Source organism: Amphiura filiformis, chromosome 18 (assembly GCF_039555335.1).
Source record: "Amphiura filiformis chromosome 18, Afil_fr2py, whole genome shotgun sequence".
Lineage (NCBI taxonomy): Eukaryota > Metazoa > Echinodermata > Ophiuroidea > Amphilepidida > Amphiuridae > Amphiura > Amphiura filiformis.
Genome location: NC_092645.1, coordinates 34,629,340 through 34,656,507, shown reverse-complemented (window position 1 = coordinate 34,656,507; position 27,168 = coordinate 34,629,340). Strand labels below are relative to the sequence as shown.

Here is a 27,168-nt window from a genome sequence, read left to right as displayed (position 1 = left end):
TATTCGGTCTGAAACTATCAGACAATATTTTAAACATTAATAACATCACAAATTTGCAACAAACCCAAATTGTGAAAAAATCACCCCTCTGGCAGATTTTTGGCTATTTCTCCATTTACGATCCTGCCCAAAAGTGTCTCCTTTTGACATGGCACGTCACAAATATTGATAATAACATCTGCTGATCTGCTATACATCTATACATAATAGACTTCAAATGTTTTTCTGTATTCATGTTCTTGAAGTGCTTCACTTTAAATTATAATTTTCTTTTTCAATTTAGAAAAAAGTACAGAATTTAATTCTTTTCATAAATCAAAAATAATAAATATTTATGTTTTTTTTTTCACTTTTTAAATTTCTACATTTACTTTTTTCTGAGATTTGAAGGAAAACATTTTCACCAAAAGTTAAACAAAATTGCACCTAAAAAAAAAAAAACAGAAACAAAAGGCAATTTATTATTTTATTGACCATCTTTCAAACAAGTACTACCTCGCACCTCAGAGATTAACCCCGCCCCCTTTTTTTCTTTTCTTTTTTTGAGTCTTCTATTTTTAGGTTTTTTTAGGTCATGATTTATTAATATACCTCAAATAACACATATTGATGGCCAAGTCAATTATAAAATACATGTAGATTTTAAATACAACAATATTGTTGATTTTGTATTTTTTGTTGAAATGGTTTTCCAATTGTTTTTGTATGAAAATTTTTTAATAAAAAAAAAAAGGCGATACAATTGCTCAAATAAACAAAATGTGCACAGCCTACAGGAAGAAATGCAGGGACTGCATTTGGTACATTGTCCTAAACAAATGGTTGTTAAATACTGGCTTTTCAGCTCTTGCCGTTTTTGACTTTCTTGGATTTGAGGGTAAATACCACTAAGTTTGTTCTCATTCATCAAAATTACAATTCTTGGTCTTCAACACTTAATTTTGAGGAGAAAATTGATCTTGCACATCTTGTTTTACACAAATATACAAAACTATCATGATATCATGCAAAAATGTCTTTGAAATAAATCTCAACAAATTATATTATTTATAGACGAATCCAACGAGCCAAGTCATGGTCAGGATTTGGTCGGCCATGACTGGGTCCCCGCATGCACCAAACAGGTGTTGTGAGTGCCCAATTGGGTGGATTAAACCTGCTTAAAATTCCATGTTAGATTCCTTTGTGTTGTAAACTGTCATCATTCTTTTGTCTACGTGTAACACGGGTGATAGAATGCAGTTTAAAATACCCTTCAAGGCTGCATCATTTCACATTTTAGGTGAGATAGCTGGCTATGGCTGCCATTGAGGTGTAGGAATGTGTGAAATTGGATTCGTCTATAGGCGCCACAGAAGCACTAAAACAAGATCATCAAATATTCCAAAAAATATAGAATTTTCCAATCTCACCTACTTCCGATTTCTGATTTTACCTTGATGTTTACACCCTGACACAAATTTTTAAGGAAAAGATTAACAAAAAAGTGCATCTTGCAGTGGCTTTTTGGTAAATCCACAATTTAGAAACAAAAAAGAGAGTAATAAGAAGTGCATCATGCCCCGGGGTATTTGGTAAATTCAGAAGAAACAAAAACTTTATCTTTTTAAGCCTATCAGAAAATAGAAAAATTCACATGAATGCTGGACCACACATATGATAAGATCAATCAATTTATGTACTTCTTTTGTCAGTCATCAAAATTAATTTTGAAATTAATCAAAAATTAAAGTTTCTCCTTTTTAATATTGCAATGTTTTCAGCAATATCAAAATAATCATAAGTCAGAAACCCAAAGTACCATTTTGGTACTTTTCAGTATAGATGAAATGTGACATGGTTTCCCAGATGGAGAAAACGTGATACACACACAAATTGCTATTCCAAGAGGCTATTCTAGTTTAAATCCATACACCCAGGGGTAGCGCCAGAACAAAACACTCCAGAGTCCGCAGGGACCCCTAAACATGCAGAAAATTAAAAAGTAGGGGGTCCGGAGTAGAGTTTAGTGAGTCAGAGTTGCACAAATGCAGCTAGTGCTACCCCTGCATACACCCCCTATGAAAGACATGACCTTACTGTTCCACACAGGGGCTGTGAATTTCAAATGGGGTTCCCTGATTAGCTTTGAATTGGTGACTCCATTCGAAATTTACACCCCCGGGCATGTGTGGGAGATTAAGGTTATGTCTAACATAGGGTTGTATGGATTTCAACTGGATGGAATAGCCCAATGACCCTTGCTGACTAACTGTCAAAAGTAAGTCAACATCTTTCAAAATCCATTGGAGGGCCTTGGGTTTTAAATCTTTGGATCCACAGACATTTTCACCGTGCCAAACTAAACTTTCAAAACTTGAATGTTATACTGGTCCACATTTTGTGACACTTTATCATCAACTAATTAACCCCTGAGCACTACCTGCCGATCTAACATTGCCTCTGATTGGTCAATTACATGATATCTTCATTTTAATCACCAATCAGAAATGGTTAAATATTTAGGGATTCAATCATATTTCACCAGTGGTGTTCATCACCGTTTAACAACGTTGCATCTGTGTCGTCTGCATGGTTTAATTAAAATAAACCATGCAGACTTGAGTTGTTAAACGGTGATGAACAGTGAAGCATGATTGAATCACTTTCAACAACAAAAACAAGCTTAAGATTGTGTAATTTACATGATTCATTCATGACGAATGTCAATTATCTACCACTCAACCCACAACAGCTGAAAGGAGTATCCCATCATGCATTGCAGTATATCTGCTTGCTCCATAGCAAATGTATACAAAATATAAACAAGAGCCGCTTAGATATTGAGCGCTATGGATAGTTCACAATACTTTAGGGGTCATATTTTTGCAAACAAAAGTCTAAGCTTCCCTGATTTAAACAAGTTATTTAAAGTTAAAGTGAGGGATTTTGTGTACAGTTTCTATGGCACATTCAGTTCTATTATGGTACCGCAAAGCATAATGGGATACTCCCTTCAGCTGCTGTGCACTCAACCTAGCAAGGAGATCAGTGATTTCTTTGATACCAGCAAATAAAAATAGTAAAATAAGTAAAACAGAAATGTTTAGCCACTACATCCAACTAAATTCAACATGTAAACAGGTCACACAAGTTCCAGGCATGACAAATTTTTGTGTGTTTCCGTTAACTTGCATTCACATACGCTATACTGGAAATGACTGTATATCCCGTTGATATGCTTGACTGCCGACTCATTCTGAATCACAAAAATATCCCTTACCCTTTACTTCTCAATGGCAATTTCTGTCGCAATCTGTGATATCATATCTTCACTTATCGTCATGTTGGCTGCCACGGTTTCATGTCCTGTGACCACCACTCCTTGCTCGTACGAAATCTGATCAAAAATATCTCTCGTTGACAAACCCTCATTACCTAATCCTGTTATTATAAGCTGATCTGAATTCTGCTCCATTGCAGAAAAATTCATTGTATGTTTCCGACCGGCAACAGGTGGTATGAATGCCCCGCTTTCCGAAGCGCCGCTGTCCGACATTCTGTCCAAGCATTCTACGTCAACTTGTTGGGCGATGATTCTATCGGAAATATGCTCTACGTCAGTTTCTTGATGCTGGTGTAACTGTAATATAACACAATCATCTGATGCTGATGAGGTCACTGGGAGCTGTATATGCTGCTGCTGCTGTATATGTTGCTGATGATGTATTTGCTGATGTGAGCGCTGAGGAGTTACTCGAGTAGCAACTCTTGGTGCTATATTAACAGCAGATGTTGATGAGGTTCCTGCAAGCTGTATATGCTGCTGCTGTATATGCTGCTGCTGCTGTTGCTGATGATGAATTTGCTGATGATGGTGCTGAGGAGCTACCTGAGTAGTCATTCTTGGTGCTATATTAATAACAGTGTTATCTTGTGATACTAAAGGTCTTCTCTGCACCTTTGGGGGCACAACCATAAAATGTTTCACCGCTGATGAGTTGGCGAGGGAAGACGTTACAATTGGCGATGCCATTGATCTCACAGCTGGTGATGATACCACATGCTGCGGACTCACAGGTACAATGCTTTGCGTTGGTACTACATGTATACTACGTTGTGCGGGTGCTATAACATTGTGAGAGGGCGCTGTAGTAATACTTTGGGGAGATACTATTCCACTTTGTGTAAGCATTACACCATTCTGGGAAGTCATAGCAGGTGATGAGTTTGCATTCTGTAAACTCATCGGTTGGGAAGCCTGAACTCGGTGAATTACAATCGGCGAGCTTGCGTTACTTCTTACATTACTTCGTACCGGCGGGGTAGCAATTGTGTTGCCTACCGGAAGCTGAACGATGCGTTGCGTGCCATCCGGAGAATTTATAACGTATATATGAGTCTTTATAGGGCTTGGATTTTGAAGGACGGGAGCAGTCGACGGTACAACTGGAGAGTTGATGATAATATGTTGTATACTGGCAACCTTTCTTGGAGTTGTAGTAGGGGTCACAAAAGTTTGGCTACTGGGTGTCTTAGGTGTGGTTTGGCTTTTACCTGCGACAAAACTTTGTTCTTGCGGTTTCTGCAGTTTTTGCTGCTCGTAACTTGGATTGGGCTTTGCCGGTTTGACCGGCTTTGCACGTATAGTACCCTTTGATCTTGCATTCACTCTAGTAGATGCCTCCTCTTGTATTGTGAAATTAGTTCTCATTTTGGGTTGCCGTCCCGATCTGGTAGGCCTGCTGAGGATGGTTTCCATGGATATGTCCTCCTCGCTGTCATCACTTTCCTGTTTTGACTCGGGAGGAGGAGGAGGGGGATACTCTGATATATTGTCACCATTTTCACTGGGTGCGATTTCTTCATCGTCTGACTCATTTGTTCTGGTAATACTTGCTGGTGTGTTCTCTGTTTCATCTGCGACAGACTCGGTCTCAGCTTGTTTTTGAGCTGAAAATGAAAAAATATGTAAATATAACAAACAAATAGTAACAATAATAATAATCTTTACTGATTAAAAGCCTTTAAAAGTCAGCTGTTTGAAAGTAAACACAACCGTGAGCTACAGCTGATGTCTCAACTCAAGAATGCAAAGAAAGTTACCTCATTTGCATATCAATTACTTTGTCATACAGCTCAACACCTAGTCCCTAAAGCACAACAGAAGTGGAAGGTTGAATTTGAGGTCAATGATATGAATTGGAATTTGATTTATGCTATGCCATATAGATGTACATTGGATACCAAAACACGGTATTTACAATTTCGTTTTATTCATAGAATCCTTCCAACAAAATGTTTCTCTATAAAATTGGCTTAATTAATGAGTATAAATGCTCCTTTTGTAAGAAGGAAGAAGAAACCATGAAGCATTTGATGTGGTCATGTAAATTTGCCAAAGCAATGTGGAGTGATACTTTTGGCTGGTTGAGAGAATTAAATATTAATGTGAATATTACCTATCGGGAAGTACGTTTTGATATTTATGATGACAAATATGCCACTTTTTTGAACTTGATTCTATCATTGACGAAAAGATTTATTTATAAATGTAGAGTTCAAGAAATTAACCCTATCTTTAATGATTTTAAAAACTGGGTTTTCTTCATTGAAAAAGTAGAGAAGGAAATTGCAAATAAAAAAGATACTTATGGTTATCATGTAAAGAAATGGGAACCATTATTAATATTAAGATGAGTTCTGTCCAAAAGATGTCAGAAAAAGTTGTTTGTAATAATAGTATCGTGTTTGATGGTTGTTTGTAAACTTGTGTGTTTTATTTTATTTTGTATGCAAATAGAAATATTAAGGTACATTGTATTTACTTTATCATTTTATTGTATTTGCATTTTATGTAATGTTTTGAGTTGAAAAAGGAGACTTATTTTTGTTGATGTGTTTACTTACCATTTGCAGTATTACCACTGGGGTGCCGTTTCTTAGATTTTGTCTTAGACACTCTTGTTGGTCTGTTTTCAGTTTCCGACTCAGAATCCTCATCTGACGGCACAAACATTGACATGCTCACTTTGGAAGTTTTTCCTGTATTGGTGAGAATTGTAAACAAAGTGTCATTGACTAAGTGTAAAGCATTTAATCTAAATAATGCCCTGGATGCTTAAATAAATCATTTCATATGGGTGCTTATATAATTTATTTATTTATTTATTTATTTATTATTTAACCTGGGGTGACCAATCAATGCACTGGCACTGTTCTCCCTTGGTTCCCAGGTAATTAACAATGTTTTGAAAGGCAAACTATAGTCTGTATACCTTTCTCGATTCAGTAATTTAGACATTGTTTTTTATTGTATCTCAAAATGTAATGATGAGAAGTATATAAAACTATACATTTTCAAAAAGGAAATGATGCAAGGAATCCAGCTATCATAAAATCTTCCTGCAGAAATACACATATTTTAAAAATAATCTCAAAATTTGATTTTACTCTACTGATTCGAGGAAGGTATACAGACTTTTTTTATAGACATTTTCTACTCAAAACAATTTTGCAGAATGTAACAAACTACCATTTCTTGAAACAGGTGCATCAGGCTTGGTAATTATAACAATTAAGGAGTTTCTGATTTGTGAGCTGCTAACTGGTAGGATGTTATTTCACTTCCAGAAGTTCTGGTAGCAATATCATTCTTGTTTGCTTTTTTTTTCACGCCGGTTAGCCCACTACATCAAGGTCTTAGCTAGCAGCGTCCACCCGCCTTTAAGACGGCCTAATCTAATTTTAGACGGGTGGATTTAATGGATTTTATGTGATAGCTCTAAAACAGATGATTTTAAGGTTATATGAACTTGAGACTAATTCAGAGTGACATGTAAAGGCCAAATCAGGACATATTTGACCCTAGTGACCCTTCCATGGGTATAGACAAGTTGTTTTATATTTGAGGGTCAAATTTTGGTGTCTGCTTGGACGGGTGGTTTCTGATTTCTGGCTAAGACTCTGCACTCCATTCACAGGTAACATCTTATTCCAGGGGTGTGAGTGACCTCTATTGAAAAAAGAGGGACTTTATTCAAAATAGAGGAAAAGCACTGAAATATGCTCAAAATGGGCTGAAAATGAAAGAAAAGGCTAAAATTTTGCCTCAAAGAAATTTCCAAAAAGGGAAATCAGCTTAAAAGAGGAGATTTCACACCCCTGTAATATTCATCCAATCCAAGTCCACTGTTGGAGACTGCAAGCAAGATTAATATTGCTATCGGAAGTTACTTAACTTCCTGGTCCTGCTTCCGGCCAGTCGTCCACTTTTAGATCATCACAACGACAAGCTTCGAAAAAGTCAATGGTTCACTGACAAAACTGTCAGCAAGAAAATAGCAACTTTCTTCAACTGGTTTTGACAAATTGAAAACTCTTTATTTCTTAATTACCAAACCTGATAACCTGTTTCAAGATCAGAAAAGTAAATACGGGCAGAAAACTGTAACTCTAGTTGTGAAAGATATTGGTAAATTCATATGACACAATCTGCTCCATGGAGGCCAAATAAAATGAGGCATTTTTGAAAATTGAGTTACTATAATTATTACCTTATAGAAACATTAGACTATCATATACTGAAAACACCAAAGGTCTAGTATACTTGGTTCTAAAGTTATGAGGTTTTGTGATGTGTATTTTCTTACATATTTTATTGTTTTTTACTCCATATTTTTGCATTTATCTCAATTCAATTTGCCACCTTTGGCCTCCATGGACCAGATTGTGTCACATATACAGCAGGAGTGTGAGTTTCAAAATAAGTAACCCTAGCCAATTCCATTTGACAAACATACTCCCTCTGTGGAACACTTTTCTTAAATCTTCCACAGGGGGTATGGCAGATTTCAACTGGAATAGCTAAATCAGGTCACACACCTTTAAATGAATAATAATAATAAATAAATAAATAAATAAATTTTGGATTTATAAAGCACCTTTCTCCAGATCTTAGAGGACTCAAAGCGCTGTAATTTCGCTGCAATGGTGAATCATCACAATCAGATCGCATCAACTAGGCCGCTGCTGAACGGCGCACACCTATCCGTATTTAGATTGTAACATCCACCAATTATCTGTGCAGCTCCCCAAATTCCATTGGGTGAAGGAAGTTTTGATAACCAAACAACTAATCACCGATTTTTGCGATACATGAGGAAACCGGAGATCCCGGAGAAAACCTGCGAGAGCGAGCATGGAATCGGGATAAACCAAGTGCACATGAGTCCTAAGGCCTAAAAAAAATTGTTTGATTGGCGTAACCCGACCGATCCTAAAAGTAGGCCTGACCCGACTTTTGTTTTTTCTTCTTTTTTTTAATTTAAAAAAAAGAAGAAAAAAAGTTCTAAGGCCTTTATCAAATGCAATTTACAGCTTATAAAGTAAAAAAACAAAAACAAAAACAAAACACGACCTACCTACAATTTTTTTTTTTTTTATGTTACGCCAATCAAATAATTTTTTTGGCCTAATCTGTACATGACTTCAGAGGTTGTGTAAAGGGGGTATCAATCCGGTCACACACCTTTAAGGGCTCATATTAAAATACCCTACCACGTTTTCACACAGAAAGAAGGCAGGATTCCCCTCGCTAAGCACGCACCTCAGGAAAGCTCGGTCATAAAACGGATGGATTATATGAATCAGTGATACACCTAGCTAGCACAGGAAAGCTGCAGGATGGCGCACACCTTCCTGTGTAAGGGAATTTCAATATGAGCCCTAAATGAATGATTATTACCATAATTCTACTCACTTATTGCTGCATCTACTTTGTATCGATGCGACCTCTCTTCTCTCTTGAACTTATTCTTGATTTGATGCCTGGTACGTTTAGGAAACATTGCATTAATCATAGAGAAATCTGTCCCAACAGCACTCAACGCCTTGTAGAACTTCTCTGTCTCTGTGAAGAGGTAAAAATTGTGATAAAAATTTAGCTTTCGTTGAAAAGACATGCAGGAATTTGTCACTATTTTTTCATTTTTTATAATACTATGCCTAGCTGCCAGGCCTCACAGCATTTTCAAAATGCCCGCTTCTGGCACTGAGCAGTCGAGATGAATAAAGAAACATGTAACCAGCAAATTAGTTAAGGTTGGTCTGAACCCTGGAATTATGGAAACTTTCGGGCCTCATAACTTCTAAATTGTTTGTCTAAAGTATATAAAAGTATACATATTTAGAATGGCAAAGACTGGATAAGTTCATCTGTGAGGTCAAATTTGGGCCACAATGGCACTTTTGGCCCAAAATCCCCAAAATAATGGTTTTTGGCCCACTTCTTTTTTTGTGCACCGTAACAAAACAATTCTTGGGCCAAAATTTAATTTTTATTAATTTTTAAAAATTAGATCAAAATATCTAGGACCCGTTTTTCATTTTTTTTAATTTTGACCAATTTCACCAAAAATATTTGAAATTTGTGCCAAAATTGGGCTTTTTTATGATTTTTTTGAAAAATCAACATTTTTTGACCATTTTTGGCGCAAATTTCTCAAAGTTAGTCGAAATTCAAAAAAATGAAAAAACGCGTCCTAGATATTTTGATCTAGTTTTTGAAAATTAATAACAAAAAAATTTTGGCCCAAGAATTTTTTTGTTATGGTGCACAAAAAGAAGTGGGCCAAAACTCATTATTTTTAGATTTGGGGCCAAAACTGCCATTTTGGCCCAAATTTGACCTCACAGATGAACTTATCAAGTCTTTGCCATTCTAAATATGTATACTTTTATATACTTTAGACCAACAATTTAGAAGTTATGAGGCCCAAAGTTTCCATAATTCCAGGGTTCAGACCAACCTTAATATAGGTGAAGAACCGATCACCCAAAAATCTGAATATGCTGGTCGCCAATCATTTCTTCTTGAATCGGCTGGCAGAGTAGGCTTACCTTTTTTAGTCCATGTAGCTGTGCGAGTTTGTTTCCTAAAGCTGGCATACGTCGTACTTGAGAACTCTTCATGCACAATGTCACTGTCTGAGGGATCAAAGGTTTTCCGTGGTGATGCATCTTTGACCAAACTGAAATAAAAACGCACCGAGTAAGAGTAAGTAAAGATGGCGCCACCCACTTAAAATGTGCTGGTTACATTCAGGGCTCGAAATAAGGAGGGCTCGGCCCCTGAAAATCAGTGAGGGCCCAAAAAGATACATCCGGCGGGCAGGCGGGCTAAATGGCCCGCAAAATTTGTGGCAATTTTTATCACTTATGTTACGGTAGTAAGCTTATACTGCAGAATTCAGCAGTCATGCAATTAATTACCAGACTATACCGCATTCTAAATTCACATTTCAGGAGAATTTAAACAAATTCAAGGCCAAAAACATTGTTATGGACTTAAATCTTAAATGATATTTGATAGTTATGATGTTAAAGTAGGTGTAATAACAGCTTTTCAGGATTGCACAACACACCACCATGTTAATTCGGGCCCACAAAAATTTGTGAGGGCCCTCAAACATTAAGATCATGGGCCCAAATGGCCCTCGGAAATTCTGGCTTATTTCGAGGCCTGGTTACATTATTGCAACAAAGAAGTTGAAGCAGATTTTGATCATAACTCATATAAGGTGAGATCAGCACCATTTTAATGTTGCAAGTTTTTTTAGATGCCGGTATGTAGGTATTCACATGGGAAGTGGCGCTGAACACATGAATTGAGTTCCAATGGTGTTCATAGTTATATTATATTGCAAGCAAGGGGAGTGTGTGCCCCTTGTAATAAACTAGGTATGAAACTTGTAGCCCATTAGAGCAAAAGCAAAACAACTCTTTGGACTGTTTGGGAACTTTGGCGCCTAATTGGACGCTGTGAAGATTGCTTGCAGAGAGTTTTATCAAGAACACAAGATGATTCTTAGCTGCCCCATGAAATTCATATGCACAGATGATATTTTAAAATATTAGCAATGCATATTTAGGAACTTGTTGTAAAGCACCTAGGTTTCATTATCATTGAGATATAGGACTTTTTATTTTTTTGGAGAAGAGCAGGCAGGGCAACTACTTGTTTATATTTCTACATGTCATACTACATACTTTTTTTAGAAAATTCGCACGAGTCCGGTTTTTTAAAATCACATTTTTGTTCCTAAAATGGGGGTTATAGCACCCTCAACGGTCACTCTCTCCATAGGGCTACATGTAAAGACCAGTTATAGATAAATGGCCCTAAAATAAAATGGACTCAAGCGAATTTCCTCAAATTTTATGTATGATGTAGATTTAACATCTGGAATGTAATGCAAGTGATGTCGTTGCTGCTCTTCTAAATTCATTTTTAAAATGTCTGCCCCAGACCAAGGTGAAAGAATTAACATCAGCCAATCAGTAAATTAGCACCTTACTCAATATTTGCAATAAGTTGTTCTAACCCCTTTCGACCCTTATGGATAGTGTAGCTGTCATCATGAAGGCATTTTGTTTTTGTGAACATTGGCAACACAATGTTGTGGATGCACACATTGTAAATTTCTTTGTAACACACTCCATTATCTTCATGCTTTTTCACCCCTTCTTCGCATTCACCAATACCGTTCATGGCTATCAGTGCTCTTGATGTTCAGGTCATGTTTATTAAAAATTAGGTGACTATACCATTTTTCACCCAGATGTGGCAGTGACATCAGTGCACATTTCATTAGGTGAAGCTTCCAGTAGCTAGCCAATGCTCAAAGTGCTGGCGTACGCACGCACACGCTTAAAGACGCCATACAAATGTGTGAGCAAAACAACTGCCTCTACATGTTGACGTCGCTGCCATATATCAAGGTTACAAATATTATAACTCCCATAGCTGCTATGTGTTAAACATGTACAATATAGTATATGATATTGTACATATTTAACAACAAAAAATAGCAGCTATTAGAGTTACAAGGTTTTGTCAGAACAGCGACTATACGTACCTTTTCTGATCCAGAATAAGTTCCCCATCAGGTCCAATCTTAACCTGAGGTGCAAACTGGTCAACATTATCATCTTCATCCTCTCCACTGCCATCTTTATTCATATCAATCACTCTGAAAAGAAAAACAACAGACAAATAAAAATTATATTATCATTACAGAACTCTATCATCATGGTAAGAAAACTAGTGGGTTCGGTCCAAATGGGCTATTCCAGTTAAAATCTATACACCCGTGTATGCAAGTCAAGACCTTAATCTCCCACAGAGGGGGTATAGATTTCAAATGGAATCACCCATTGAGATAACTAAATTAAACTTTTAACCCTTCAAACTCAAGTATCTGTTCGTAAAGTTACTAATTCCTAATACAAAGGGTTCCTGTAGTAAATTCCAATTACTTACGAAGGGTACCGTTCTTAAGTAAGTTTAGTGAAATTGAAGTTCCAACTTGTTGTAAGTTATGAATGATTGTAAGCCTTATGAAGCTTCGTAAAGTTTAGTGAAAAGGACCCCAGTTCACTCTACTGCTTATGAAAGGGTTGTTGCTTCCAAAACTGAGCCATAGGCGTAGATCCCGGGGGAGGGGGGAGGATGGTCCATACAATCATACCCCAATGTTGACGCCTGTATGTGGGTTTTTACCAAATTAACCTCACATTTGGCCATTTTAGATTTTTTTTTTCTGCACGAAGCACACATTTGTACCATAAACTTATTCTGTCGCCAAAAGGGACTGGATTCACTATACTTCAATAATTTTTTTCCAACCCTATCCCCCAATGTCAAAAAGAAATCTACGCCACTGCACTGGACTCCAAACCAGTAGGTCGTGAGGAAAGCTCAAAATGACAGTCAAAATGTTACAGCCCCCAACTTTTCAACTTTCTATTAGCTTAAAGGGGTCCAATTGGAACCCTTAGTTTTTGCCATAAATGCTAATGGTTACATGACTACCCAGGGATTAGACTGTTGCCCTTAGTCGATCGATGTTCATGTTACACGACTGAGAAACTTATGTGTTCAAAAAGTGTTGGACTTTCCCACAGAATGTGAGGAAATAAAACTGCACAGGTGTGTCAAATTTGAACTTTTGATCACATATATTTTAGATCATCAGAGTGTGATCCTGTCACAACGACGCTCTAAGACACAAGTACTGATAAGAAGTTGTGCTTTGGCACGCAAAGAAAGTCCCACAAGAGTATTTTCCCTGAGTCTGACACACTATGAATGTTAACTCTTTTCAGTCGCCACTACATAATACAAATATATGCACACTGTGCATTGCACAGTGTAGATAACAAAGGACTTAGTCTACCAAGGTGGGACATGTAAAAACAAAAATTGGGTCATATTTTGAGTGATCCCCAGGGTCATGTACCTATATCTATGGTCTTACAGAGTTCAATTACCTCGAATAGCAATAAGGAAGCATGAGGGATATATAAATGAAATAAATTGTACTTACGTTTCTGATGAGGTTCTAGAGCGCTCCCTGTTTTCTGTTCCTGGACCTGATTGTCTGTACAATGAATCACAAACATAAAATCATTAAACTTGTATATATTTTTCATGACATATATTCATGACGACAGTTGAGGCAGCCAAAATAGTCACATGAAGGTAAATAGCAAGGTCAAAAATGCTACTTAAATTCTTTTAATTTTTTTAATTGTTTTCAGCTCAGCAACTGATAACTTGCCATAGCTTGGTAACCAGAAGTTTACATGGATTTTGCATCAAAAAGCAGTATTTTTAAGGGCTAATAAATATTTTCGACATAAAAGGTCCTTGACCTGACCAACAGCCTCCTCCCCCATTCGTCTTCATCATAACTGAGATTTTGGTATTAGAAGAAAGCTCACATTTCTCTCATTACCCCAGTGATATTTAAAGTCCAAAATATTTTTCATTTTATATGATGTGAACAAGAACATATTGATTTGTGGTAACCTCACCGGAAGTGTATGCAGTATCCTATGGGGATTGTAAATAAGACACATTTTTGATTCTCATATCAAAACCCCTGGAGCAATACAACTTGAAATTTAGAAAAATATTATTTTACTGGTAGGCCTTACTCTAAGATAGAAAACAGAACATGAAAAATTGGACCACACGCCTCTCAGTCTTTAAGACTTGTGATCGGGTCTTGACAAAATATACTGCCACAACTGATGCCCCATGAAAGAAGATTATAGCTGCAATGTGGAGCTGCCATGTGTAGATGAGTACAATATACTGTGTGTAAATTGCCAAATGTTCACAGGGCAGCTATTGCACTTACCCACTTCTGGCACTGAGCAGTTGATATCACTATGGACCACAATAGCCTAATCCCAATGGGATAGTCCAATAACCTCAATTACATAATCATAGTGCAAATTTTGACCTCAAGTTACAGAGTATGAGTTTTTGTACCCAAATTTTCAAAGGTCATTCAATGAATGTACAAATGTATTGGGGTTTAAGAACTGTGCCCCTGATAGATGAGCATGTTGTGGATCCTAGTGTATGTCTGGAATTTTCACTTACTTCATGGGGTTATTTTTCGGATTATAGTATATCAGATCACTCATGGTCATATTGCTACGATCTGATGGCATGTTCTTCTTGACATACCGTCGTCGTCTTTTTGCTGGTGTCTAAAAAGAAAAGGAAGAAAAACAAACAAAAAAAACAGTGAAAACAGTGAAAATCAATTGAATTAAGGGCTTTTTTATATAGTTGATGTTTTAATTTTGCGTACAATTTACACTTGCAACAAACGCAGCAGCAAAATAAATAGTAATGACTATAATGCAAGTTAGCAGCTTCATCCATTGCCTAAACATCATGTCTTCATGAGTGGCACATATGCACTATATGCAGACGATCTAACATCAATCAACTCTGTTATCAGTCTTGTATAAAGTATAGGATTCGTGGTGGGAGTCTAAGACAGTTACAGTCTGGTTAACTGGTCAACATTTTGACTAATCTTAACCAGCCTTTGCCTGGGGTCTTTGGTGCAAAAAATCAGTAATTTTGATTTTCTTAATTTTACATTTTTGCAAAATGAAATTAACAAAATGTCATAATAGTGGGTCACAGAGAAGTGGTATACAATTTACTTTTTATATCCACTTAGGTCCAAACTCTCTTCCCAGAGTGATTGGCATGCATAAATATTGAAGAAAAAACACCACATGGAGTCAGCCACTCAGCTGAACCAGCAACCTTTAGATACTGACCAATGATGTAAATAATGATATAGCGCCCTGCCCGCTGAACCGATGATTCGCCTGCTCAAGGTTGCTTGTTGCCGGTTTGTTATAAATCAAACCCTGAATGGCCCACTATGAAATAAAACATGGTTCCAAAAGCAGCACAAACTCTGACCAAAATTGTCAATAGATGTACTCTTTTGTGTATGTCTATACGAAGATGAAGTTGAACAAATTATGTACTGGTATTTACATTTCCCAGTGTATCCTCATTTTATGTTATTATTGCTAAATTAAAAGAATGCAAGCACATCCTCTGAATCTAGTACATTGTAAGTTTCTTCAGTGTTGCCCGATCATCGCTACATACTACTTCTCGGCTTCATTCGCCGTTGTGGTAGCGCTGTATGGCAACAGCACGAATGAACTAAACTGAGTTCAAAAAGAAACTTATAATTTTTTACAACTTGTGAATCACAAAGACATGTCTTTTATACTGTCAATCAAAATGAACCAAAATTACACACAGGATTACCTTAATACTCTACTCAACACACATGTCAGTAACCAAGCAGTTGTTCAACAGCAAAACGCACTGTCATGGGACAGCTTCCTTCACTTCCTGGACTTCCTTCACTTTCACAGCCCAACATTTGGCACCCAGGACAAAAAATCTGTGAGAATGCACACAAGATCCTTGCACAGATGATAAAACGGTGCTGCTTTCTGCTTTTCATACACTTTTTTCATGAAACAGGGCTGGGCTGTGAATGTGGTCCAGGAAGCCGTCCCATGTCAGTGCATTTTGCTGTTGTGTCAGTTGGATAACTGCTTGGTTACTGACATGTGTTAGGGAACAACCCAAAAGTTCGATGAAGCCCTATAAACGAAAGTCCTTTCGTTAGAAGGCTAACCCCCTCCCCTCTAACGTAAGTGACAAATATCGAAAATTCCAACCCGTATATAGGATACAGGGGTCGTCGCTATGGTGCATGGGGGTGTGGAGGGGTGTGACAATGCTAGAATATTGATCACGTTTATGGAAGAAACGAATATTGCATTCTATTTTAAAATATTTTTCTTCATTATCTTTTTTTGCGGGGAAAAAAATAGGACTTGCTGGATTTTCAAATAAAAAAGAATGTAGTATCAAACACAACACGTTTTCGACATCATTCGCCAAAGGTTAGAAAAGGTTGCCAGAAAACGTTAAATGTCGGGTTATTTAAAGGGTATCTAAAGGGTAAAAACGTTTTCATATTAAACATTTAAAAACATTTTTGATAACCTCCTGCAAATATTCTAACATAATGTTCTTTAAAAATATTTTAAAAATATTTAAAAATATTTTACAATAACATTTTGAAAATATTTTAGAAATAGTTTTGTAGTGTTGACATACATAACGTTTTAAAACGTTTTCATGACCTTTATATAACCAGGGGGATGAGACTGCTCGAGTCAGGTTAAATGTCGAGACCATAAAATATATTAAAACTATTTTATCATATAGATTAAATGTGACCAAATGCCTGGAAATAAACTGACCTATGTCAATTCAGTTCATAGAGATGATATACCACTTGTATGAATCGTGACCTTTTTCAATCGAAATTCCCAGATATCGAAGATCCCTGCATATAACCCGACATTTTAATTTTATTAAAACGCTTTTACCAAAACCAAAAGCCCAAAATATAACATTTTTTGTTTTTGCTGGGACTGCTGCTTTAACATGAACTTACATAGCGTTAGCTGACGTTGTAGGTTTGCAGTACTGCACTCCATCGATTTGAAATCTTTTGAAGAAGCCACTGTAAAAATATCGTACCGGAAAATACTCAAATTTGAAAATGATATATTAAATCCTTAAAAAAGATCAACTTTGACCGATGTTTTAACTACTTTTATACAAACGTAATCGGACTTTCTGACCCCCTCCCCCACTAACGAAAGGACTTTCGTTTATAGGGCTTCATCGAACTTTTGGGTTGTTCCCTTAAGAGTAGAGTATTGAAGTAAATCTGTGTGTAATTTTGGTTCAATTTGATGGACAGGATTTCAAGATATGACCTCGTGAAAAATTATAAGTTTCTTTTTGAGCTCAGTTTAGATTTAGGAGTGTGCTTGCCTTTATTATTCAGCAGATTTTTTTATAAAATATTGGTACACAATAAAGTTGAATGGGCTAAAACATGTAAATGTATATATCAAGTTTACAGCTCAATCGCTGTTCCTGCACATTGGGCTATTCCATTTAAAATCCACACTACCCCTATGGAACATTTAGCTAAAGTCTTCCACAGAGGGAGTATGAGTTTTGATTAGAATAGACAATTTGAGTAATTCCATTTGAAATACTCATTGGAAGATACAGGTAAAGCCATAATACATAGGGAATATGGGTTTCAAAAATGATTGCCCCGGACCAATTACATTTGAAAAACATACTCCTCCTGAGGAAGATATTTCCAAAATCTTCCACAGAGGTAGTGTGGATTTCAACTGGAATAGCTCATTATTGGCATATCAAACATATTGCATTGAAAACAAGACAGAAACTTACTTCCTCTTCTAAAGTTTCCTTCAGCTCCCGAAGTTTACGCTCATAAATATTCATAGGATTCTTCTTCTCAGGCGGCCCTATCGTCCGCAGAGGTGCGCTTGTGCTCTTTGTTGTGGTTGCCTTGGTAACTGCTGAGGAGGTTGCCTTGGTGACCGCAGCAGATGCAGTCTTGGTAACAGCTGGTGCGTCATGGTGGATTGGGAAGCTCTGGGATTCAGATGATTTTGATGTTATGGTATTCCGTGGTGCAGGTGCGTCACTGGGTTTTGGTACTGTAAACAAGGGCATTTTAAGATTTCTAATTAGAACATGTAAACAAACCATTAATCTTGCAAGTTACACTCGTTAAAATGTATTTACTTAATTACCAGTTACTACTACAATATTTCCCATTATTCAGTTATCTGGTACTGATGTTGCACACACAATAGGTCATGTCATTCTGCTGAAGGCTGCTGTAGTAAATGCAGTGGTGTAACTAGGGTTGGTAGCGCCCAGGGCAAGAAACAAAATTGGCGCCCCTACTCCCCACCCGAGAATATCTTAGATGCGGGCAGTGGTGTAGCTAGGGGTTGTGGCACTCAGGGCTAAGGATACATAAGGATAATAATTCTTGAGGCGAGCGTGCAACATTTTGGACAAATAAGGCCTATCACTGATTAATTTTAGTTACTAGAAGTTGAATATCGGTCTTAAAATGTTCTTCACATTGATTTTGTGCTGAAATGCGCATGAAGCGTGCAAAAATGTTGACTTTCATTGCTTGGAGGGGCGCAGAATCGATGCTGAATTGGTCAATTTGGCGCCCCCTAAGGGTGGCGCCCAGGGCATGTTGCCCCCCCTGCCCCCCTAGTTATGCCACTTAGTAAATGGCTGAAAATTAAGACTCAAAATCATATCTGTTCAATTGCAATTTGAGGTTTCAAATTCTATACTTTATTATGTGCATTCAATAATAGGTATTATTATTTCATGCTAATTTTCGATAGACTTTTTCAAAGGGAAGTTTCCTAAAGACAGCTGCTCTTTGTTTATAATGACCCAGTTTATAATCATATTCTAGGTCATCACACAGCTGTTGCACTTTGCCTAATGCGTGTCACTAATGAGCGCTTATGTGAATTCATGTGAACACAAGGACGCTTGCATACGATTTGTTACACCTGGTACAAATGGCGTGGTTTTCCAAACATTTCCGATGTTGATTTGAAAAGTTATATTCATGTTTGTGTTAAATCTAGCCAAAGTTTAGGCTAATATATTCCTTATTTATAGATTTTTCATGACTAAATAGGTATTTGACTATAACTAGAACATACTCAAAAAAGTTGTGAGTACTGTTTATAGTGTGACTACGGATGTAGTCGACTTAGTCATCCAACCCTTCTATCTAAAATACCAAAAATACCAAAATGGGATTTTTAATTTGCATAAATACATGTAAGTGTCTGCTATAATGATATTGCTAATATCACAACAAAAGCAAGACATATTTTCATATGGCATTAAAATTGCTGAAAGTGTCAATTACTTGTTTACAGTATAAAAAGAAGTACATGATACAAACTACTTTTTAGGGTGTGGTTTTAAAAAAGAGGAAAATACCAAGGGATTCTTTTTGACAGCTTGTGAGCACAGGCAATGTGCAAGTTGTAATAAAAATGGTTCCCTGTATCACAAGAAACATCCGTTCTTCTCTCAATGATCACTTTAGCCCCCTGAGCACTACCTGCTGATCTAACATTGCCTGTGATTGGTCAATTACAAGATATCTTCACTTAAATCACCAATCATAATGAAGCTTTGCAAATAATTCACCCCAACTTTTTTGCATGGTGGAATTATCCTGACAATGTTGCTGATTGGGCCAATTGATAATAAAAACTTCTTTTAGGCCAATCGGCAGGTAGTTCTCATAGTGTTAATTGCAAACTTACAAGGCATTGGTGGAATATCAGGTCTATCCACTACACGTTGCACAGGTGGCGGCTCTGTTACAGCGCCCCCATCTGTGATATTTGCCAAGTCGGGGGCATCGCTTCCACCAGGTTTCTCACTGCTACTCTCCTTGGCTTTGTCAGAGCTGTTGGATGTTGACTTGCTTATTATTGGAGCAGGTTGCTGGCGAGGCCGGCGGTTAGGAATGTTTGGGGCAGGTTTACGCCTTCCTCTGAGAGGTACCTTTGGAGCTGATGGAGCGGCAGGTGCCTGTGGTTTGTCATTCTGTTTGTTTGCCTCTGGTTCTGATAGGATGCTTGCTGCTTTTGTAGTCAATGCTCTTTTAGGAGAACTCTGAAAGAAAATTTTATTTTAGGCATCAGCATTATATACAACTTAAAATTCTGTTAAGTGAAAAACTTATAGTGATATTTAACATTCATCCAAGTAAACTTTATAAATCTAATGATTGATATGTATGAAGTTTTATGAAGGACTGTTAAATATCAAAAATATATAAAATATTTGTCGGCTGCATTGCCTCCACTTTGATACGCATTATTTTAACAAGAGCAATTTCACTTGGAGCTGGGGGAAAAATTCCACCCCAAAAATAATTAATAAAATAAATAAATTTATGCAAATGAGCTACCAAATTAGCATATTTTGCAACAAAAACCTAGTGGAATTTGAAGACTTCCCAATTGCCACCATCTCCACCTAGTCGCAACACTATGTGCCTTACCAGTTCTCAATGAAATACTTAAAATATTTGGGCAAAAAAAGTGGTATTTTCTCTACAAATTGCACTATTTTAGATTAGAAATAAAGGTTGCAGCATTATCCTTTACACACAAATAATGTGTCCATGCAGTAAAAAATGTTTAAATAATAGGCTCGGCTACACCCAATGTGTACATTTTGTCTGCCTCTGGCACATTATTTGGGTGTAGAGGCTAATGCTCAGGGCTTGACTTTTACACGCGTCAGGCGTGTAACTTTCTGAAAGTACACGCCCGACTGGCTTGTGGAATTTTGATGCTCATATTTGGCAATTTAGCCTAACAAATGCCAATTTGTGCTCTCTTTGTACGAATTTGCCCCACTTTTGCACCTTCACAATTTTAGCTTCAATATGCAAAAAATTTTGTGTGCTTTATGCATATTTGTACCATAAATTTAATTTGACGCCAAAAGGGGCTGGATTCACTAAGTCATGTTTTCAAACCCCACCCCACCCCATGTCAAAGAGAAATATACGCCATTGTTAATGAAGAACAAATCACAAGCAGGGCTCACATACATGCTACATGTATTAAAATTACAAAACTATCGTCAATTGTCTTCTTTTTCGCTTCACATTTATTGTAGCATTATTTCCTTCCAAAATTCAGGCTTGTAAAATTTCTGTCAGGCGTGTAACTTTTTATTACACATCCGACTGCCAAAAAAAGTTAAGGTCGAGCCCTGATAATGCTGCGCCCTTCATTTCTTAATTTTCCACCTACCTGTTCTGGTATCTGTTTATTTGGCACTGATGTAACAATCTCCTGAGAAGCATCATCATTTTTGCTGATCTCACCACTGGCTGCAACTGACTGCTTAGAAACACTGGTCTGGCGTGTTACTGGTGCAGCAGATGTTTCCACCGACGATGACGATGACCTGGATGCACGTTGTGTTACGCTAGTAGACGGCGCAGCTTTAACAGGTGATGCAACAGTCTTTGATGGCGATTTCAGGGATCGGTCACTTGGTACAGCCTTTGCCGGAGATCTCAGTGACCGGTCGCTAGAGAGGCTCTTTGCAGGAGATTTCAGGGAGCGATCTGTAGAGGGCGCTGCAGATGCTGGTGTGGGAACATTTCGTCTTGGTCTTGAAGCGGCAAGATTGATGCTGGGTCGAATCTTTGCTCGCCTCATAGACATGGTGTACACTGGTGGTTGTCAGTTCTTGTCCAGCCTATACAAATGAACACAAAAAAGTTGACAACAAAATCAGTAAGATTTCTCAGAAAGACTTTTAGATCATGCAAATATCACCAATATGATCTAGCCTACACAGACCATGGGATCACCAAGTTCCTTTGGTGTATAAAAAACATGTAATGTACTGTGCAAAATCTACAATAGTACTGCATATTAAATATTAAGCACCTGGCAAATTACATGCAATCACAATTTAATTTAGATCAATCATGGTTTAAACTTGAGCACTGTGAAAAAATCAATATAGTCTATACATGTAGTTGCAACAGCTGTGGCTATGTACAGTAAAAGTGGTAATTTCTGTGTGTGTAATTTTTTGCACTTTGCCAATTTTTAACTACATTGCTTGTTTTTAATTTTGCGATTTTGAATTTTCTTACATAGACCTATACATTAAAAGAACATATTTGCATGTTTTTATTTTCGCGGTAGCTGTGTTGCGCGTGAAAATTAATGTACCACAAAAATTTCCACTTTTACAGTATGCCACTACCACAAGGTCAAATTGGGGCATCACATTTTTGGAGCAAAATTTGCGTTTAAAAATTTCTTAATATCTTCAAATTCATACTTGGTTGACATGTTATTTCAGCAATTATTTTTTGTAACCACTCATTGTGTTCAGCTGCATTTACATTCAAACTACTGTAACATACCTTACTATTGCATTAACCCTTAGAATGCTGCTAGACCATACAAAACCATACAGCATGAAGCGAATGCAAGTATTGCAAGACCATGCATCCAACATGATCAGATTGCGTAATCATGCCAAACTACATGAGCACTAGTCTACTGTAGTAGACCAGTTTAATTTATCATTCCCTAATCTCTCTGACCTGACCATGGAAAACTCATCATTCCTGTTCTGATTCAACAGCTCAGCTATCCATGAGAAAACTGGTCTACTGTATTTGGAAATTACAATGAACTATGCACTATATAGTGGCTATGATGTTACCTCATTAAAAATGCAGTCTTGGTTGTTTATGCACATATCCTGTGGTTTATTCAGATTTCCTTTGACAGCTTAACCATCAGCGTATACTTGCGCGACGTCAAGCGTATACAATGGACCTTGTGCAAATAATACGCGCTGGACGGCTAACAGTACGCTTAATTTGTAAAAGGAAATCTCAGTGACCGGTCGCTAGAGAGGTTCTTTGCAGGAGATTTCAGGGAGCGATCTGTAGATGGCGCTGCTGATGCTGGTGTGGGAACATTAGAATGCAGTCTTGGTTGTTTATGCACATATCCTGTGGTTTATTCAGATTTCCTTTGACAGCTTAACCATCGCGTATACGTGCACGACGTCAAGCGTATACATTGGACCTTGTGCAAATAATACGCGCTGGAATGGCTAACAATGCGCTTAATTTGTAAAAGGAAATCTGAATTACCTGACCCAGATAGAGCTACCCCACGTGGGTTGGGTTCAGTGAACACAGTGGGTTGGGCTAATGCATAAACATGTATGCTTGCCTATCTGTTATTGGTTAAGATTTACCACCCACATTGATTTGTACTTCATTAACATTCATCTCAGATTGGAGATGAAAGAGGTTGAGTCTATGTGTTAAGATATGGTGGGTCACACAGGTCATATCCAACTACCGCAGTCCTTTTTTCTCTGGGCAGGGCAGTCACTGGAGGTGTGATGTGTTTCGTTATAGATTTTAAATGGTTTCATGCATGGAAACGTATGAATTGTTAACCAAAAAAAAAAAAAAAGGAATGCAGCGCAGTCTACATGAGCACAAAATCATTAACCGAGCCACGGTCACATGTGTGGCTTGCTATATACCAATTCTACTTGTTGGCACCCGAGGGATCAGTGAATCAATTCCCACGCGAGAAAAACAACTTTTTTCTTCAATTCTCTCTTCCTTCCTTCCACTATAGGCAAAAAGCAGAGAAGGAATTGGGGTTTTTCTTCATCTTCTCTCTTCCTTCCTTTCTTCCACTATTGGCAAAAAGCAGAGAAGGAATTGGGGTTAACTGCGTTATGCTCCCGACCCCAGTCTTTCTCCACAATTTTTTTTAAAGGAAGGCGCAAAATTTGGGTTTGGGAAAACAAATTTAGGATCAAAAACCTTAAATAGCAAGAAAACAATCACCGAACAGGGCGTCGCTAGACCAATATGATTCGGGGGTGTACAGCATGTTTTGCCGATGGAAATCAATTTTGCGACCCCTTCCTCAACAGCCCAAAAAGGTTGACCCAATTTTTTTTTGGTGGTTTGATAAAGTGAAGAGCAAAAAAAAAAAAAAGCCCTACGAAGCACGGCCCTGCAAGGTGCTAACACTTCATGGTTCTGGTCGCTAGGGTTCAAATCCCCGTTTTCCATCTAGCGATCAATAACCTGAATAACCATTGTGTAATTCAATTCAATGCACAAGCTCATACACATGTGGTTCTTTGATGTCAATCGCATACAATATAACCCGTGATCAATAATTAACGTTGGTCAAAAGACGAGCTTACTGAAGTGAAAAATTATGTACATGCAGATTCATCATTTATGCATATTGCCTTGAAAATCATAAAAAGCAACTGCTTGATCAACCCAAATGATTTTATTAGCGTTATTTCTAAACCAAATTTCAAAACCACAAAGTGTTTTACCTGACTTTTGACCCAGAAATGTATGAATTTGATGCGAAATTGTGATACAAGTCAGATTCAGAAAGAGAAAATCTCATTACACACATTAATTACATCACAATCCAAACATAGATGGTTAAGTTCATGGAGAATGTTACAAACTGTTGCATCTTTTGCCATATTGTTTTTCTATAGGGAATAATGTTTTATCGTTAAAATCGGACATGAAAACCTATCAAAAACACAGCAAAAACGTGCATCGCTCATGAAACAAATTATAAGAATTGTACAGAAGTGAACTAACACTTATGAAGGCTGTATCTTGAGAAAGCACATGGTCTGATGCTAGAATCTTGGCAAGGACACTCTGGTGAAATAAAGAAAAATATATGTGATTGATTTTGTGTGACTTTTGAGCGTTAAATGTTTCAAAATATAAAAATGAACAAAATGCGAGTAACTATGATGTCATCAACATGATAAATAATTATTGCTCCCTAAAAAAGAAATGGTTAACAAATGGTTTGAATACATCGCACGACCTTATAGTAACTGTATCTAGAAATTTGTGCAAGTTACTTGTCAATTTTCGCCAGAAACGAGCTTGTTCTATGGTTACTGCCCAGCTCATTAGCGCGATATGGGGTATTCTTTACCTCGAGTTTACTGTCCTCTGTTGACGACAGGGCTTCGAACTTTTATCAAGGCGATCTAAGAAGTGCAGGGCCGTGGAAGGGGGGCGGGGTAGGAGTCAAAATTTTTTATTAATGAGTAACTACTATAACATTAACAACAGCTATATTACGTAACAACTGCACAATTTCGTAACACAATAATTCTTTATATGACTCTAGCAATTTGCCGACAATCACACATAGCTTTTTGACTACATTTGCCGACAATCACATGGTTTTGACGACAAGTCAATTTTTGCAGACAAAATTGTGAATAGGGGGTGTCACCCCCATACCCCCCTCTAGCGTCGTCCCTGTCACCAAATACAGAATTCTGAAAAAAAATTGAAATTAACTTTAAACAAAAAGTTAACCTAATTAAAGCACAAGACTATAACATCAAGGACAAAGCACAGCACACACGCACATCATTATTCCTGTTCGTCTAGTTCCAACAGGGACGTTGTGCAGTATCACAAAGAAGAAGCAGGGGATCATCCCGGTACTGTTGACTGTATTACTTCTACTTCTCATAATTTAGTCTAAGGTTATACTTTTGAACTTCAAAAATACACTCATCTACTCTATGTTCCAGAGTAAAAAAATAAGTGCAGCTTAAAATGTCTGTACGCAGTGCGATAATACTCATAATACATGAGGGAGACACTAATAAGGAAGAAGAAAAAGAAGAAGAAGAAAAAGAAGTCGTACATAAATATCATGATCACTTGGTTTCAGTAGGCGCAAGTTAGGCGCAAAATATCAGATCACTTGGTTTCATTAGGTGCAACTTATATTCATGTTCAAAACCAATCGAGCCAACTGCTTAAATACATCACTTGTTAGGCCTTTATTAGAATATTCAAATTCCGTTTTGGATCCCCATCAAAAGAACTCATAAACAAAATCGAAAAGATCCAAAAAAAGGCTGGCAGATTTGTCACCAACACCTACAACAGAACCACCAGCATCACTAAACTGGTCAGAGTCACAGAGACCTAGATTGGGATAAATTGGAAGACCGAAGAACTGCCAACAGAGTAATAATACTACACAAAGCTAGACAGGGCCTCCTGGCCCTGCCGGTCGATAGCTTACTGCAGCCAAACCCGCGACAATCACGACACATGCAACAAAGACTGCTATAAGCAATCCTACTTTCCCAAGAGTAGTAATCGAAATTATAATTGGAACAGACTCCCCTATTCAAATCCAAGACCCCAACATCTTCAAAGCTGCAGTGTTGGAGAACCTCAGACAGAACTAAGTTAAATCCCATGTGAGCCAGGTTTCGAACGTTTGTGGACTTGTTCTCAAGTTGTAGATACTCCCATCGTTTTATTTTGCCAAGTTTGTATTAGTATATCTAGTAAAATACTCATTTTAGAAACCTGTGTCACTGATGTATGTCATCTATGATTGCTCAACTTATTCTACGCATCAGCTTTTGTCCAAAGAAATATTTAAAAAGATGATTTTTGAGAGATTTTTATGAGCACCAAAAAGTCCACTCCACGACTATGTACATGTGAATATGGTGTCACATACATACATAGCTCCTTGGAACTCATGGTCGGAGCCGTGAGTTCCAATTATTGGAATTCCAACATGCCTGGTACATGTAGGAATTGGTAAATGCGTGTTGCCAAAACTTTTCAGCGCCATGGCATGGCGCATTGACTTGCCATGCCGCGGTAAAGGATTCTCAAGTAGCCCAATATTTTAAGCTTCCAAAAAAGCGCCCAATACTGGATATTTGGGCAGATTTACCAGAATTTAGAACGCAAATCACCCAATTGGGCGGAAAAGCACTTGACTTTTAAACTTCCGGAACTTACTATAGGCAAACCTTAGTTACCAGTAACACATTTGCTAGTCAGCCAAATTCGCCTAGACCGGGCCCAAACACAATACACATTACATAGAAATTTAAAAGAACAGCTACGTCAAGGAAACCTACATAAATTTGTTGTCTATACTTCACTTGACCCAAATATATGATTTTTTGGTGATAAGACAATCGCACATGGAATTTTAGAGGGATTTTGATAGCAGTTCCACATAGAAAAGCTGCTATCATCATAAGACTAAGATCTAGAAACACCGCCGAAATGCTGTTTTGTTAGCTGAATCTTTTTGATGAAAGTCAATCTTTGACAAGATGTAACTTTGCTACGGAGAGTGCTATGACAAAAAGGTTTACAGTTTTGCTTTCTTTACTCAAGGGCTTAAAATAGGTATGTTCATAAAATTTTGAAATTTAATAAATTCATATAAAACTGCATTCATTAA

The 27,168-nt window shown here is 37.4% G+C and overlaps 1 protein-coding gene across 2 annotated transcripts in view; it reads right to left on the bottom strand.

The window, feature by feature from the left end:
* Positions 1-2,164: 2,164 nt before the first annotated feature.
* The window catches only part of LOC140140149 (uncharacterized), a 32,447-nt gene continuing 7,443 nt past the window's right edge, over positions 2,165-27,168 (bottom strand). For both annotated transcript variants that reach the window (XM_072162005.1, XM_072162004.1), the window contains exons 2-11: positions 21,118-21,571; positions 19,609-19,963; positions 17,672-17,943; positions 14,435-14,544; positions 13,368-13,421; positions 11,898-12,011; positions 9,880-10,010; positions 8,741-8,890; positions 5,890-6,024; positions 2,165-4,932 (exon numbers count right to left, since the gene is read on the bottom strand). In XM_072162005.1, coding sequence (XP_072018106.1) covers positions 3,266-4,932; positions 5,890-6,024; positions 8,741-8,890; positions 9,880-10,010; positions 11,898-12,011; positions 13,368-13,421; positions 14,435-14,544; positions 17,672-17,943; positions 19,609-19,963; positions 21,118-21,537 — 3,408 coding nt within the window. In that variant the 5' untranslated portion in view covers positions 21,538-21,571 and the 3' untranslated portion in view covers positions 2,165-3,265. The remainder of the gene's footprint in view (positions 4,933-5,889; positions 6,025-8,740; positions 8,891-9,879; positions 10,011-11,897; positions 12,012-13,367; positions 13,422-14,434; positions 14,545-17,671; positions 17,944-19,608; positions 19,964-21,117; positions 21,572-27,168) is intronic.